This window comes from Mustela nigripes, chromosome 1 (genome assembly GCF_022355385.1).
Source record: "Mustela nigripes isolate SB6536 chromosome 1, MUSNIG.SB6536, whole genome shotgun sequence".
Taxonomy (NCBI): domain Eukaryota; kingdom Metazoa; phylum Chordata; class Mammalia; order Carnivora; family Mustelidae; genus Mustela; species Mustela nigripes.
The window spans coordinates 48,061,015-48,079,286 of record NC_081557.1 but is presented as its reverse complement, the minus strand read 5'-3'; the positions used below and the strand labels follow the sequence as shown (position 1 = coordinate 48,079,286).

Genomic DNA, 18,272 nt, shown 5'->3' with positions numbered 1-18,272 from the left:
CGAGCCCGGCTTGAACCTTGAGAATTGTCATTCTGAACTCTAGATATGACATACTACCAATGTCTGTATTTATTAGGTCCCTAGCCTTCGGTACTGCCTCTTGTTCTTTTTTTTTGTGGTGAGTTTTTCCACCTTGTCATTTTGTCCAGATAAGAGTATATGAAGGAGCAAGTAAAATACTAAAAGGGTGGCAACAACCCCAGGAAAATATGCTTTAACCAAATCAGAAGAGATCCCAAATTGTGAGGGGGGGAAGGGGATAAAAAGAGGTTCAGAAAGAAAGAAAGAAAAAGAAAAAAAAATAGAAAGAAAGAAAAGAATTTAAAAAAGAAAACAAATAAAGAAAAGTATAAAAAAGAAAAACATATATATTAGATAAACTAGTTAAAAAACATTAAAAAAGAAAATTTTAGCAGAATAAAAGAAAAAATGAAAATGGAAAAAAATTAAATTAACTGCAAGACTAAAGAATCATAGGGAGAAAGCCATGAGTTCTGTGCTTTGCTTTCTCCTCCTCTGGAATTCCACTGCTCTCCTTGGTATTGAAACTGCACTCCTTGGTAGGTGAACTTGGTTTTGGCTGGATTTCTTGTTGATCTTCTGGGGGAGGGGCCTGTTGTAGTGATTCTCAACTGTCTTTGCCCCAGGCGGAATTGCACCGCCCTTACCAGGGGCCAGGCCGAGTAATCCGCTCAGGTTTGCTTTCAGGAGCTTTCATTCGCTGAGCGCTTTCTGTAGAGTTCTGGAGGACGGGAATACAAATGGCGGCCTCCTAGTCTCTGGCCCAGAGGAGCCAAGGGCCCGGGGCCCCACTCCTCAGTGCGCCCTCAGAGAACCGCACCCAATAACTCCTGTCTGCCTGACCTCTCGCCACGCTCGAGCTCACCGAGCCTGTGACCGGTTCAAGGTAACCCCAAGCTGTGAGCTGTTGGCTCTGTCTCTGTAGCCAGCTTCCCCTTTCTAATACCTGTAAGCTCTGCGACACTCAGACATCCCCGATCCTTCTGTGACCCTGCGGGACCTGAGGCCACGATGACCCCACATGGGCTTCACCCTGGTTTAGCATCTGGAGCGATGTCCCTCAGTGGAACAGACTTTTAAAAGTCCTGATTTTGTGCTCCGTTGCTCCGCCGCTTGCCGGGAGCCAGTCCCTTCCCGTCGCTTTGGTTTCACTTCTCTGCCAGTCCTACCTTTCAGAAAGTGGTTGTCTTTCTGCTTCTAGAATTGCTGCTCTTCTCTTCGATCTGCCGATGGATTTGTAGGTGTTTGCAATCTTTAGATAAGCTATCTAGCTGATCTCCTGCTAGCTGACGTAGTCTCAGCCTGCTACTTCTCCGCCATCTTGACTCCTCCTCATATTTCCTTTTAAGGATTAACTAACGAATGACATTATCAGTGGTTTTCCAGCACTATGATGACTCCTACATATGCTCCTGAATAGCAGAGAGGTCAGGGTTATCCAACCCTGTATCAATCAGAGCGGCCTCTTAATTATTTTCCATACTGGGTTTTTCCTTAAGATACTATTTGAAGAAAGTATTCCACAGATTTTTGAAGAATACTTATTGAAAACTACTAAAGTACATATCTGCATCCTCACATCCTTTAGAGGTTTTTGAAAATCTTTGCAGATTAGCCAACATTATATAATTAAGATGATCTCTAAATACCAGCACAGAAATGCCAATGGTGTTCTCATTCTACTCTTGGCTTATGAGTGTTCTTATTTTTCCAGGCTCAACTCAACCATCTCGGTAATCCCCACTCTATAGAGTACGCACTATAATCACACATTGACAAACAAGTGACTTATCTCAGATAACAGGGCAAAGCATGACCAGGGTCTAGACATGAAGCCCCACCTCGGGGGGCTAAACCTGCTGGATAGTCTCCAGCTCAAAAACTCTTGGTGTCATCTGGTCCTTCAGTGCATTGTGTCCTGAAGGTACAGATGTTTCTATTTGTGGTGCATGCCAACACTTGAACTGGCTATAAGCCAGTAATGTTCAGAACTTGTGTCTGCTCAAGGTCAAAGATTATCCTCTCTTCCTCCTATGCTCTAGGTTATCCCTTGTTCCCTTGATGGAAAACCCTTTCCAGGAGCAACATATGGTACAATAGAAATTATGCAATATGAAACAGAAGACCTGGATTCAAATCCTGGTTCTATTAGTATTCCCTTCATGCCTCAATTCTCTGGGCCTCAGTCTGTTCACAGTACTTACCTCATGGGCTACTAAGAGGATTAAATGACATAGTGCAGCAGTTCACATCTTGTGGGCTACACAGCCCTGGGCATGTCTGATCATATTATCAGAGGTCTGAAAAAGCATATACTAGAGAAAAAGAACCATTTAGGGATGAAGAATAAAAACCCTGGAGTAAAACTGTCTGGGTTCATAATAGTTTCATCACTGGAGCAAATTACTTAGTCTTTCTGTCTCAGTTCCTTATTTGTAATTAGAGAAAATATTACCTTACTGGATTACTACAAGGATTAGCTGAGCCCACAGTTGTTAAGTACTTAGAACACTGGCTGGCATTAAGTGAAAATTCAATTAATGTTAGCTATTGTTGCTACTATACATGCACTTGTATTTTCTTTTTTTTAAAAGATTTTATTTATTTGACAGAGACAGATCACAAGTAGGCAGAGAGGCAGGCAGAGAGAGAGAGGGGGATGCAGGCTCCCTGCTGAGCAGAGAGCCCGATGCGGGGCTTGATCCCAGGAGTCGAAGGCAGAGGCTTTAACCCACTGAGCCACCCAGGCGCCCCACACTTGTATTTTCTATGCAAAGTATTACCACGTAGGTGTTTGCCAAAGTTGATGCTAAAAAAGGACTGCTAGCCTTCTAAAGGTTAAAAACTTGTAAGATGATATTTAAAAAAAAAAAAAAGTCCAGTACACTATACCTGTCATGGCCTAATCCAAAGTGGCTGAATCTATGATTTTAATCTTCTCAAGCTTACGTAGACTTGTTTTGTGGCCTAACGTATTTTCTATGCTGGAGAATGGTCCATGTGCACTTGAGAAGAGTATATATTCTGCTGTTGTTGGGTAGCATGTGCCCTGTATATCTTTTAGAGCTAACTGGTTTATAATGCTGTTCCCTCTACTAATATTCTACCTGGTTGCTCTATCTTAGTGAAAGTCAGGTACTGAACTCTGCAACCATTATTGTCGAACTGTCTATCCCTCTTCAATTCTGTCAGTTTTTGTGTCACATATTTTGGGGCTCCTTAGTTATGTTCATAATTATACTATCTTCTAGTTCGTTTGAACCTTTTATCAATATATAATGTCCTTTGTCTCTTGTGAATTTTTTTTTTAAGATTTATTTATTTGTCTGTTTGACAGAGAGAGAGAGAGATCACAAGTAGGCAGAGCAGCAGGCAGAGAGAGGGGGAAGCACGCTCCCTGCCGAGCAGAAAGCCTGGTGTGGGGCTAGATCCCAGGACCCTGAGATCATGACCTGAGCTGAAGGCAGGGGCTTAATCCACTGAGCCACCCAGGTGCCCTCTTGTAAATTTTTTTGATTTAAAGTCTATTGGTCTGAGATTTAATAGCCACCCCAGGTCTCTTCAGACTATCATGTGCATGGAATATCTTTCCCCACCTTTTTACTTTTATTCTCTGTGTCTTTGTTTCTAAAGTGAGTCTCTCATGTTTTTTTTTTTTTTTTTAAATCAATATGCTAATCTCTGCCTTTTACTAGAACAATTTAAATCATTTAAAGTAATTACCAATAGGGACGCCTGGGTGGCTCAGTTGGTTGGGAGGCTGTCTTTGGCTCGGGTCATGATCCCAGAGTCCTGGGATCGAGTTCCACATCGGGCTCCTTGCTCGGCGGGGAGCCTGCTTCTCCCTCTGCCTCTGCCTGCCATTCTGTTTGCCTATGCTCATTCTCTCTCTCTGATAAATAAATAAAAAATCTTTAAAAAAATAAATAAATAAAATAATTACCAATAAAGAATGATTTATTTCTGCCATTTAGCTATATGTTTTCTGTATTTTTTTTTTTTAAGATTTTATTTATTTGTTTGATAGACAGAGATCACAGGTAGGTGGAGAGGCAGGCAGAGAGAGAGAGGAGGAAGCAGGGTCCCCGCTGAGCAGAGAGCCCAATGTGGTGCTCAATCTCAGGACCCTGGATCATGACCCGAGCTGAAGGCAGAGGCTTTAACCCACTGAGCCACCCAGGCGTCCCCCACCCTTTTTTTTTTAATTAATCTAAATCCTACCTGTAAGATTCACTTAAACACTTGGTCTTCCCAACAAAGTGATCACCTTGCCCTCTATTTGAATAGGTCCTGATGAGTATCCCCTTCATGGATCTGTGCCAAAATGTTTAAAAGGAAAGACCTATCTTTTCTGGCCATAAAAGTAGTCTCAAGTTCTACCTCTTTTTTTTTTTTTTTTTTTTAACCATCTGAATCACTTGCCTCCTAAAAGCACACCCACCATACATTATTCACCATTCATACATAACATCTATTATCTTTGTCTATTCCCTGCCAAATGGAGCCTGGGTGAGGCTAGACCCTAGAATACCTAGGAGAGTCTTTTGATAACTGTCAGAAGAAGAACTGAGAGTCAGTGGCTTACATTGTAGGAGCGGGGGTGCCTCTGTTTCCACTGCACCAGGAGCAGCTGGGCCACCACCAAAGTAGCGATGAGGATGAGGACCATTTCAGCGTGCATGGCTTCATGGCCACGGTGCTTGGCATGCATGCGTGCGTGCTCAACCCTGAAAGTCAAACAGATGAGGTGAGGCAGGTCAGGCAAAGTATGCTAGTAAAAGCGCAGTGCTTTCCAGGGATATTCCACAAGTCCATAGCTCAGAACATATTCCTGACCTTTGCAACTGCAGGTTATTATACAAATTAGGGGCTAGAAAAACACACACCCTAGAAAATGGGCATTTGGGATAGAACAAGGGCTCTATGGACCTCAGAAGCTCAGCTACTGGAGTTAAAGGTGGGTTGTCTGCTGCCCACCCCCAAGAGCAGAAACAGCTGACATCTTTCCTGTAGGAAAGAGGACCCAGAAGAATCTTGTCATTACTGCCCATTTCAGTCCTATTTCAACTTCAACCATCCCTGGAAGGACAAAGTAACCCACAGAGAAGGATAGCCATAAAGTCTCATACTCTTAGTCGATGATATTTATGACACAAATAAAGAAGTACTACTGCAAATGTGTACTAATCCCAGGGTTTAAGTCTTCCTTTATCTGTCCTATTCTCTCTGTCAGGACCAGGGATCCTGTTTAAGACTAGCTAAAGCCTGAAAATCTGGACTGCTTTAACTTTATACTAATCCAACAGTGTACTTCCTCAAGAGCTTAAGGAAGAATACAACTGGAAACTCTTATTTCATCTAAAGCTGGCATTCTCTGGTCCAGGGGAATGGAAACAAGTGATTGCCTTTGCCTCTTAGAGTCAGAGTCAGCCAACAGAGAAATGAGGAAGGACTCAGAAAAATAAATACAAATACAGCCCATAATCAGGAGCTTTTATGCCAATCCTCCATAGATGGGGGTATTAGGCAGAGAGAGAAAGGACAACAAATGATATCTTCATAGAGTTCCCAAGGGCAATGACAGACTATGTAAGAACCACCCGGTGGGATGAATTACAGACAAATGATAAAGCAAGTACAGGGAAAACTGTACAACCTAGGTGGTAGGCCTAAAGGTGTTTACTGTGTAATTCTTTCAACTTTTCTGAGATTTTTCACAGTAAAATGTTAGAGAGCAAACTGGTGGGGGAGTGGGTAGCCAAATGTCAGCGGCCAGCCACAGCACCTCAGGGTTCATCTTCCATCAACTCATCCAGGGTAGGAGAATCTGGCAAACAAATAGTATGGGTAGGAGTCAGAAACTTAGGTTCAGACATCCATGTGGACTTGGCTAAGAAAATTCACATCTCTATATCACAATTTCTTCATCTGTCACAAAGAGTCTGTATCTCTGTTGCTTCCCACATAGGGTTGTTGAGAGGATAAGCTAAACTAAAAGGGCAAAGGACACTTTAAAAACCTAAGGACTCTGGGGAGTTATAAAGATAAGATAAATTTCTTATTGTCAGGCAATATTTGACTGAATGGATGTACACAACAACAATAAGAACAACAACAAAATTAAAGAAATATGGAGAAAAGACCAGAGAACAACAACTCTAGTTGAGGTTCCCACCCAATGCAAACATTGTCTTTACAATTTTTGTATGAATACTTCCACTGGCTGAAAACATATGCCTCTAGAGAACCATGTGTCTGGTACATTGTAGGTACTCATATGTGCTAATAAAGGAATAAAAATTCCCAATACTTTAAGGGCAGGAGCTCAATGCCTCTCAATATATCACAATTATTAAAAACGTCTCTGATAACAAGACAAAAATCTTGCTATAGCTTCATTCCCTAATGAACAACCTTTTATATTCTGGAACAATCGAGGACGTATTTACTCTTCTTTCCCAATGCTACTCTTTCAAAGATTTATATGATCTTACTTAAAACAAAAACAAAACAAAACAAAATCCTCTTTCTACTACCACTTTTCTGTGCCCTTTTAGGCTAACAGTTCGAGATCTTTTAAATGATATTCATATAACATAATATGAAAACCATTAGCCTGGTTGCCTTCTTCTAGATGTTATCTAACTGAAGATCTTCTTAATATGCAGTGATTACAACAAAATCAGTGTGGACTCAGTGAAACACAGTGGTACTTTCACCTCCCTAAAGCAGAAAGTATATTTCTATGAACATGTTCCAAATTTTGGAATGTTTTCATAGCTGAGGTACACAACTGGTGCATATTAAGCTTGAAGTTTTCTAAAATCTTGCTGGTTTTGTCACGTAAGTTGTTATCTTTGCCATTCTCTATTTTTATAATCTAAATGAAAGGGCTTTTTTTTGCACTATTAATAAAGTTTACATGATTGATTTCAGCTCATTGGTCAGCTACATTTTAGGGCAAACACTCCGACGACTCTTTGATGAGCAATCACGATAATAAGGTATTTGTTGACTATTGACTCACTCTGGTTGCAAAGCAAATTAGTAGCAGAGTTGAGATCAGGAAGACACCATTCCCATATTTCAGCCAGAGCTCTCTGCTCTGTTTTGTGGATAATGATGATGTTAATGATGATAGTGATTTGCAAAGTGATTACACTTACTGGAAGCTTACCACATGCCAGGCATTGTTCTAAGAATTTCACATATATTAGTCCTCACAACTCTATGAAGTGTAAGTACTGTTGTAACCTTTCATTGTGCAAACCAGGGAAACTAAGGTAGTAAGAAATCAAGTAACTCGCCCAAGATAAGCATAGCTAGGAAATGGCAGAACTAGTAGTATTTAAACCCATATAAATAGTTGGGTGTAATTACCTATTCACTCCCCAGGACTAAAGGAGCCATCCAGGAATACTGGAAAAGATCCCAAATGACCTCTCCTACTAGTCAAGTCATGGCTTCCACACAGACAAGGAAGCAAAAGGGTACATATACAACTCTATTAGTAGGACTAATTTAAAATTCCCAGCCTGAAGGGCCCACACCATCACACTTACCTCCATTGCTCTTCTGGAGAGAGGTCTGACATATCAACCTGTAGAAAAACACCACCAAAAAATCCATTACGGTCTTAGAACTGTGCCTGCCCAATATAAGGTGTTCATACATTCATCATTATCTTTAAGGAATTATGAAGAGCTTCAAGTATCACAATCTTTACGAAGCCTTCCCCAATACTCTACTTCCCACTGATCTCACCCTTCTCTAACCACTTACTTTCTCTCTTGTCTATGACTGACAGTGTACTGCATGTCTGTGCTAGGCAATGAGGACCGGAGAATAAACCCAACTCCTAAGATGCTCATAGCCTAATTAAGAATTCTCGCATATAGGGGTGCCTGGGTGGCTCAGTGGGTTAAGCCGCTGCCTTCGGCTCAGGTCATGATCTCAGGGTCCTGGGATCGAGTCCCGCATCGGGTTCTCTGCTCCGCGGGGAGCCTGCTTCCTCCTCTCTCTCTCTCTGCCTGCCTCTCTGCCTACTTGTGATCTCTCTGTGTCAAATGAATAAATAAAATCTTTAAAAAAAAAAAATTAAAAATTAAAAAAAAAAAGAATTCTCGCATATATACAGAAAATTTCTTTATATATGCTGAGGACTAGCTATGGAAGAATAAAGAAGAGGCTTCTGATCCAATCTGTAGTGTTATAGACTGGCAAAGACTTCTGGAGATGTACCATCCAGATGAAGAAATAAGAGAAATATGTTCCAGGCAAACAGACTAACATAAAAATAAAGGAATAAAGTTACTTAGCATACAAATAAATGAGCATGGCTAGAGCAAAAAGTATGAATCAGGATTAGTGGGAGATGAAGCTAGATAAAATATTCTGTCATATGCCGTCTGACTCTAAATGGCCCCATGGTAGCAAGCAGCACATTAGACTAGGGAGAACTAAGCTTTAGTCCCTGCTCTGCTATTAATGAGCAGTACAACCTTCCAATTTCAAAGTTCTGGTTCTATTTGTTAGTCTTTTCCTCTAGAGCAGGGTTTTCTCAACCTCTGCACTAGGGATATTTGGGACTGGATAATTCTTTGGTGAGGTGGGAGTTCCCTGTACACTGTAGGATGTTTTAGCAGCATCCCCGATCCTCTACCGTCAGGATGCCAAAAGCATCTCCACAGAAGCAACAATGTCTTTAGACATTGATGAAAACTGCCTAGAGTTGAAAACTGCTGCTCAAGAATAATACTAAATTCTTTGAGTTCAGGACTCAAGACTTCTACTTCCTTACAGCCATACAAAAGCATAACCAAGTGTCAGTACGTAAGTCAAAAACATTACATTCATATATTCTTACAGTGACCTGAGCTGAAAATGTTTCTCAATGTAAAGACAGACAGGCCCTACTCAAACGAATCAAACAACAAATATTCCTTTAGTACTTATGACGGTCAGGGCCCAATTTCCCACTGTTCCTGTGATAAATTCAGAAAAGTACTTTACACAGAAAGTTTGAAGTAAAATGGGCAGAACTCTCCTACTGAGTTAAATCAGCACATACTTATCCAGCATCCTTTATGTGTGTGTACACGACTCCCATCACTATTTAGGGAGGGCTTTCTGAATTTTACATGTTCCAGCTAAGTTATTAAAAAAAAGAAAAGAAAAAGGCTATCTCAAGTCACCCACCTACTCCCTTTTCCTACCTCACACAATACTCACAGAATATATTCAGGAGTCCTAACTCAGGTCTTTATTTCCCCAGAACAAAAGAGGTCCCAGAATATCCCAGGACAAGTTGACATAAGAAATGGAAATGCCCATCTGGGTGGTACCTGAGCAGACAATTAAGGACCACGTTTCTTTCTTTCTTTCTTTTTTTTAAGGTTTATTTATTTATTTGAGAGAGAAAGAGAGAGTGTGCAAGCAAGGGAAAGGGCAAAGAGAGAGGGAGACAAGCAGGCTCCCTTGTGAGCAAGAAGCCTGAAATGAGGCTTGATTGCGGGACCCTGAGATCATGACCTGAGCCAAAACCAAGAATCAGACGCTTAACCCACTGAGCCATTCTGGTGCCCCAGGCCACATTTCTAAATAAACAACCCCAGTACAGGTTTCAAAACTCTTTTCCTTTTTTCCAACTTGGACTTGCATCTTGCCAAACCAGTCTGTTCACTGTCTCAAAACACATGGGACTCATTCCTGCCTCTAGGCCTTTGTATATTCTTCCTTCTGCTTACATTTCCCTCTTTTATCCCATCCAAAACCAAGCTGTCCTTTGAGAACCCAGCTGCAATTTCACCTTCTCTGAAGAAGCCTGCCCTGATCCCCTAGCTTAGTGACTTTGGCCCTCTGCTTTTCTCAAGCATGGATTTTTCTCCTTATTCAGAGTGTGGCACAAAGAGTCATATCAGCATTGTCTGCGTGCTTGATAGAAATGCAGAAACTTGGGACACTTGGGTGGGTCCGTTGGTTAAGTGACTGCCTTCAGCTCAGGTCATGATCGTGAAGTCCTGGGATGGAGTGCCACATCAGGTTCCCTGCTCACCGGGGAGTCTGTGTCTCCCTCTGACCCTCCCCCTTCTTGCGCTCTTATTCTCTCTCAAATAAATAAATAAAATCTTAAAAGAAAGAAAGGAAGAGAGAGAGAGAGAGAGAGAAATGCAGATCTCAGGCATCACTCCAGACCCCCTGAATCTGAATTTTCCTTTTAATAAGGTTTCCAGATGACTCATATGCACATTAAATCTGAAAAGCACTGTTCCATACCTAGTCATTCATAGTCTGTTATCTTAGATGTGATTTCCAAGTGATGTAACTGTTTTTTTTTTTAAGAAAATATTTTATTTATTTATTTGACACAGAAAGAGAAAAAGAGGGAGAGAATAAACAGGGAGAGGGGCAGGCAGAGGGAGAGGAAAAAGCAAGTGCCCCACTGAGCAGGGAGGCTGGGACCCTGGGATCATTTCCCGAGCCTAAGGCAGATGCTTAACCAACTGAGACACACAAATACCCCAATGTAACTGCTTCTTAAGGCCAGGACGAGGACTAAGGAAGGTGGGGGTAAACCAAGGGACCTAGGGCTCAAAATTTAAGTAGGCACTCATTGTCAGGTACTGACCCTCCATTTGCATGACCTTGAAAATGAGTGCCTCCTTAAAGTTTGCACCCTAGTGCCTCGTTTGCTTCACCCTAGTCCTGGCCTGCTTATGTCTACCTTGCTTCCATCCCATAAACCTGGAAGATCCCACAGAGCCAAGGAGAATACACTGCTTTGTGTCCCGAAAGGAGAATAAAACAACGCTGAGCATATACTAAGCACTTGAGTGAGAACTAGAGGAACTGAACAGAATTCTCTCCAATACAGTAAGTATGCTGACAAACCAGCATCCGACCTGGAGAAGCTTAAATGTGAGTATAAATAAACATTTGAAAAATACTTAATAAGTATCTGGGAAAGAAGTATTCATTTGATACCAAGAGGCACCCAGAAAATCATGTTTAAAAACTCAATGTCAAAAAAAAATAATAATAATAACCAACAACAACACAAGTACATCTTCAAAGAAGCAAGATGGTTAAGCAACTGCTTCCAGCTCGGGTCATTATCCCAGGGTCCTGGGATCGAGATCCACATTGGGCTCTGCGCTTAGCAGCAAATCTGCTCCTCCCTCTCTGGAGCTCTGTGATCTCTTGCTTTCATTCTTTCTTAAATACATAAATAAAATCTTTTAAAAAGAAGCAAGACAACTCCACTGAAGGGAAAACTAAGAAAGATCCAAAGAACCAGGCCAGCTATGGTGTGCCTCTCCATGATAGTGATCAAGTGAGCTAATATCTATACCTTACTCTCTGGCTGGAAAACAGAGAATAAGACTTCTGACTTCATTGGGGGGCTGGGAGGGTAAGCACATTCAAGGTGACTAAGTGATTTCATTGTCTTTCCTCCTGGGAGAGTGGAAGCACTTTATAAAGTACCAGGAGAGGCTGTGGAACCAAATGTTGACGAAGCACAGGTCAGTACTGCTTTCAGAGCCTCATGGAGAATACCTCTCAGAAGGGCAAGCACTAAGGCTAAGACTAGACTGGGGCTTAGAGAACTGTTTAGCTCTTCCTGGAGTACTATGAATGCAAAGAGAAGAGACATGATTTGGCTTTATTATTTGCCTCCTGAACCGAACGATTCTTTAAACTACATCCATACTGGTCTTCTAGCACAAGGGGAAAAATAAGGAAAACTGTACACTATAGCTAAAAGTAACCCCTACCATCTGGAAATACATCTTTATTTGCTCCCTCATTAATGCGTTTATTCATCTGGGTCCAAGCAGTAAGTCAGTCTGAGTATGCCCTGTCCAGAGCTCAGGCAGCTAATTAAGAAGGCTCTCCAGGCATGGTTACTGACTGATGGGTTCACATCCAACTCCCAAGACCCACACATAGAATGTTTTCTTGCCAACCAATCACTCCCCTCCTAGAAGCTTTCAAGGCCCTTGGTAGTACCAGTCTACCTAAGAACAGATTTGAAAGAAGTTAAATCAAAAATGTCCGGCAGAGAACAAGAGAAAATTTCATAAAAAGAGAAAATGCTGGGGCACTCAGGTGGCTCAAGTTGGTTAAGCAACTGCCTTTGGCTCAGGTCATGATCCTGGAATCCCAGGATCGAGTCCCACATTGGGCTCCCTGCTCAGCAGGGAGTCTGCTTCTCCCTCTGATCTTCCCTTTCATGCTCTCTCACATAAATAAATAAATTCTTTTAAAGAGAGAGAGAGAAAATCCTCAGGTGCAAAAGATTCAGGGATCCACCCCTGTAACCCAACAACAGGCCTCTTATAACCCCCAAATATTGGATACTCTGTGGTCTGAGTCTTTACACAGGCTGGTTACTTTGTCCATTAAGCCCCTCTCTTCCACCAAACTACATTATGCCTTCCAACAAAATGCTGGCCAGATTCTTCTGGCTTGAAGGCTCTTTAGACGGACTCTATTCACTGAAGAAACAAACATCCTTTCCTGCCTCCCAGAGCACGGGCCATAGTCCAGCAGCATCAGCACCCTGAGAGCTTATTAAGAATCAAGAGAATTTCGGACTCTACCCCAGACCACCTATATCAGAATCTACACTAAATAAGATAGGTTTGTTAATCCATATGTCCATTAAAGTTTGAGAAGCACTGCTACTGCACCTCAGCACTCACATTCACAACCTGTCCTACAATCAATCATACACTTCTGTGCACCTGATTCTTTTAATTAAAAGCTGCACTGGTATCTAATTTACATATCATAAAACTCACCCATTTAAAGTGTACTATTCAGTGCTTTTTAGTATATTCAGAGTTGTGCCGCCACCACCACCTCTAAGTTTAGAACACTTTACAAGCCCCAAAAGAAACCACATAACCAGTTAGCAGTCCCTCTCCATCCTCCCCCAGCCCAAGAAACCACTAATTTACTTTCTGTCTCCATCTACAATTGCCTATTCTAGCTGTTTCATATAAATGGGATCATACAATATGGTCTTTTGTGATTGGCTTCTTTCACTTAGCATAATGTTTTCCATGTTCATCAGGTTGTAGCATATACTGTAGTTCCTTTTTATTTCCAAATAATACTGCACTATATGGACACTCCACATTACAGCTATCCACTCACCTGTTACTGGACATTTGAGTTGTTTATACTTTCTAACTATTACAAATAATGCTCTTATGAACATTTATCTACAAGTCTTTGTGTAGACATGTTTTCATTTCTCTTGAGTATATATATCTAGGAGTGAAACTGCTGGGTCATATGGTAATTTTATGCTTAACCTTTTGAGGAACTGCCAAATTGTTTTCCACAGCAGCTGCACCATATTACATTCCCACCAGCACTGCATGAAAGCTCCAATTTCACCACATCCTCAACACCTGTTAGTTTCTTTTTTTTTTTTTTAAGATTTTATTTATTTATTTGACAGAGATAGATCACAAGTAGGCAGAGAGGCAGGCAGAGAGAGAGAGGGGAGGAAGCAGCCTCCCTGCTGAGCAGAGAGCCCAATGCGGGACTCGATCCCAGGACCCTGAGATCATGACCTGAGCTGAAAGCAGCGGCTTAACCCACTGAGCCACCCAGGCGCCCCATAGTTTCTTCTTGATAAAAGCATCCAAGCAGGTAGGAAATGGTATTGCAATGTATTTTCAATTTTGCATTTCCCTGAAGGATAATGATGCTGAACACCTTTTCATATGCTTATTGGCCATTTATATAACTTCTTTGGAGAAAAGTTTATTCAGATCCTTTGTCCATTTTTTAAAAATAGACCATTTTAGATCAGTTTTAGGCTCATAGTAAAACTGAATGGAAAATAACAGAGATTGCCCATGTGTCCCTTGCACCCAAATATACAGAGCTTCCCGATTATCAACATCCCCCACCATAGTAGTACATTTGTTCCAAATAATGAACCTACCCTGATAAATCATTTCACCCAAAGTTCATAGTTTACCTTTAAGTTCTTTATTAATGTTATACAGCTTACTGGTTTGGGCAAATGTATAATGTATACAGAGATCTATGCAACACTTTTGAGAATCATACAGAGTAGCTTCACTGTCCTAAAAATCCTCTGAACTCTGCTTATTTAACTCTCTTTCCCCCCAGCTCCTACCAAACACTTATCTCTTTCCTGTCTCTATGGTTTTCACTTTTCTAGAATGGCATATAGTTAAAATCATATGTAGCCTCTACACTGGCTTCTCTGACTAGTAATATGCATTTAAGATTCCTCTATGTCTTTTCATGGTTTGATCACTCATTTCTTCTTAGTAATATTCACAAAGATATTCCATTATTTGGAAATACCGTAATTTATTTATCCACTCACCTACGGAGGGACATCTTGATTACTTCCACCATTTGGCAACTGTAAATAAAGCCGCTATAAACATCTGTGTGCAAGTCTCTGTGCAGACACAAATTTTCAACTCTTACGGTTTAACACAGAGAGCACAATTACTGGATTGTATGGTAATAGTGTTTAGTTTTGTTCTTCTCCTTTAATACAGTATTGGCTATTCCGGGTCGTTTGCCTCTCCATTTAAAGTTTGGAATCAGTTTGTCAATACCCACAAGATAACCTGCTGGGATTCTGACAGGTGTTGCACTACAGTTATAAATCAGGTTGGGAAGAACTGACTTGTTTACAACACTGAGTCTTCCTATACCTGAACATGGACTATCACTCCATTTAATTAGTTCTTTAATATATTTTTAAAGATCTTATTTATTTATTTATTTATTTGAGAGAGAGAGACAGAGAGCCAGCGAGCAAGTGAGCACAAGGAGGAGATGGGCAGAGGGGCAGGGAAAGAGAATCCCAAGCCGACTCTGCACTGAGCAAGGAGCCAGATGCGGGGCTTAATCTCATGACCCTGAGATTATGACCTTAGCTGAAGCCAAGAGTGGGATGCTTCACTGACTGAGCCACCCAGGCACCCCAGTTCTTCTTTAATACTTTGATCAGGGCTTTTTGGTTCTCCTCATATAGATCTTATAACAAATATTTTGCTATATTTTTATTAGTATTTATGCTAGTATGTCACTTCTATGGAGCTAAAGTAAATAGTATTATGTTTTTAATTTCAAATTCCATTTGTTCATTGCTGATATGTAGGATGCAATTGGTTTTTTTATATTAACCTTGTTAGATTTACATTATCTTTAAAACGTGCTATAATCAAACAGTAGTTCCAGAAGGTTGTTTGTTGATTCTCTTGGATTTTCTACATAGAAAATGATGTCATCTATGAGTAAAGATGCTTCTACTTTTTCCTTCCAAATCTGTATACATTTTACTCCCTTTTCTTTTTACATTAATTAGGACTTCCACAGTATGATGTTGAAAAGCACGGTGAGAGGGGACATCCTTACCTTGTTCCTAAGCTTTGTGGGAAAGCTTCAAACTTCTCACCATTCAGGATGATGTTACCTGTAATTTTCTGTAGATATTCTTTTAAACTTTTATTTATGTATTTGAGAGAGCAAGTGTACACAGAGAGTGAGAAGGAGAAGACTTCTGCTGAAAAGGGAGCCCAATGCAGGGCTTGGTCCTAGGACCCCAGGATCATGACCTGAGCTGAAGACAACACTTAACTGGCTGAGCCACTCGGGCAGCCCTGCAGATATTCTTTATCCAGTTCAGGAAGTTCCTCTCTGTTCCTAGTTCTGTGAGAATTTTTATCTTAAATGGGTATGGGATTTTTGTCAAATGTTTTTCTTTATTCATACATTTATGTAATTTTTCTTTAACGTATTGATGTGATGGAATATAATAACGGACTTTCAAATGTTGAACCAACTTGTATACCTGGGATTAATCCCACTTGGTCATGGTGTATGATTCTTTATATATACTGTAAGATTCAATTTAATATTTTACTGATGATTTTTACATTGATGTTCATAAAAGACACTGATGTCCCCTCTTTCACTTATAGAAGTAATTTGTGGGTCCTCTTTTTTTCTTAGGTAGCCTTAGGCTACAGACCTACTGGTTTTATCAACCTTTCAAAGGTTCAGATTTTGATTTTGATTTTCTCCACTGATTTCCTATTTTTAAATCATTGATTTCTGCTCTGTTTTTCATTACTTTTATTCTACTTAATTTGGTTTTAATCTGCTTTTTCTAGTTTCCAAAGGTGGAGACGTAGGTGATTTTATTTATTTTTTTCATGTCGTGGACTTGCTTCTTTAATTGAAGATGAACTTAGCAGTCAATGGCAAGGATCCACACTCTAACAAAAGAACCAACTACAGAATGGTTGTCTTCTTGAAGAAACAGTAACTTGCATTTGATTTTTCCAGGTTGGCTCATTCCCAAATGCTGAAGATTTGGATTCCTAAAGTCTTCTTCAGCATTTACCTAATTCTTTGTGGGTGGAAGCAGGACTGGGACTATTTGTCCGCACATAAACTGATCCTTGCATAAATCACTTTTATAATGAGAAAGCAGCTGGGACACGTTGCCTTGTCTTCCCCATTCTCTTCATCTTCTTGGTGATGCACAAGTTATCCCCTAACAGGAGGGGACAGAAATGTCTCCAAGTTTTTATCATATTGGAAGTCCTCAATCTCCCCCTCATCATGAAAGAGCCATTGTCACTGGGGCCAGCAGAAGTCTTTTGCCTCCACAAGCCAACACTGCTCTGGGAAGGCCTAACTTGGCAGGCACAGGCCCCAGCTCGGGTGATTGATTTTAGATCTTTCCTCTTTTCCCTCTGCATGGTTTTCCCTGCATCCCACAAATTTCGCTAAGTTGTATTTTCATTTTCATTTAGTTCAAATATGTAAATTTTTTTACTTCTTCTTTGATCCATGTGTTATTTAGAAGTATGTTGTTTGATCTTCAAGTATTTGTGGATTTTCTAGCTGTCACTTATTTACTGATTTCTAGCTGAATTCCATTATGCTCTGTCAGAAGACATTGTATGATTCCTAGTCTTTTAAATTTGTTAAGTTTTGTTTTATGGCCCACCTTGGGTTTTACCTCGGTTGTGTTTTATCTTGGTTATTGTTTACATGGAATGTTCCATGTAAACTTGAGAATGTCTCTATCCTGCTGCTGTCAGATGAAGCAGTCTATAGATGTCCATTATATATATCCAGTTAATTGATGGTGTCTGAACTCAGCTATGTATTTACTGACTTTCTGCCTTCTGAGTCTGTTCATTTCTGACACAGGAATGTTGAACTCTCCAACTAGAAAAGTGGATTTGTCTATTTCTCCTTACAATTCTGCCCACATATTTTGATACCCTTTTGTTAGGCACATATATATTACAGACTGTTATGTCTTCTTGAAGGACACTCTTTCATCACTACATAATGCCCCTCTTGATACCTAATAAATTTCCTAATAAATCTGCTCTTTCTGGGGTGTATGGGTGGCTCAGTTGGTTAAGCACCCAACTCTTCCATTTTGGCTCACGTAATGATCTCAGGGTCATGAGACTGAGCCCTGCATTTGGCTATACACTGAATGGGGAGTCTGCTTGAGATTTTCTCCCTCTCCCTTTGCCACTCCCTGACCCCCACTCGCCTGCTCTAAAATAAATACATAAATCTTTGAAGTCTGCTCTTTCTGAAATATAGCTAATCTTGCTTTCTTTTGATTAATATTAGTATGGCAGATTACTCTCCATTCATTTACTTCTAATTTGTATGTGTCCTTTTACTTAAAATGGGTTTCTTGGGGCCCCTGGGTGGCTCAGTTGGTTAAGTGGCTGCCTTTAGCTTAGGTCATGATCCCAGGGTCCTGGGATCAAGGCCAACATCAGGCTCCTTGCTTCTCCCTGCTTCTCCCCTGCCTGCCTTTCCCCACACTTGTGCTTGCTTGCTCTCTCTTGCTCACCCTGTGTCAAATTGAAAAATAAATTCTTAAAAAAAATTAAATTAAAATTTTTTTTTTAAAATGGGTTTCTTGTAGGCAATATATAGTGGATGTTTTTTTTTTAATCCACTCTGACAATCTTTTAATTGGTGCATTTAGACTACTGATGCTTAAAGTAACTACTGATATAGCTGGATTAATATTCACTACATCTGTCAATATATTCTGTTTGTTGTTCTCGTTCTTGGCTCCTGTTTTTGTTTTCCAAGCTTTTGTGATTTTTCTTTTTTTTTCTTTAAGTAGCCTCCATGCCTAGTACGGAGCCCAACATGGGACTTGAACTCACAACCCTGAGATCGAGACCTGAGCT

General features: G+C 40.5%; 1 protein-coding gene across 5 annotated transcripts in view; it reads right to left on the bottom strand.

Annotated features, from left to right (window-relative positions):
- RNF121 (ring finger protein 121) overlaps positions 1-18,272 on the bottom strand; it is an 89,544-nt gene that overhangs the window by 49,371 nt on the left and 21,901 nt on the right. For all 5 annotated transcript variants that reach the window (XM_059409932.1, XM_059409912.1, XM_059409917.1 and 2 more), the window contains 2 exons: positions 7,584-7,621; positions 4,607-4,748 (listed from right to left, as the gene is read on the bottom strand). In XM_059409932.1, the coding sequence (XP_059265915.1) occupies positions 4,607-4,748; positions 7,584-7,621 (180 nt within the window). The remainder of the gene's footprint in view (positions 1-4,606; positions 4,749-7,583; positions 7,622-18,272) is intronic.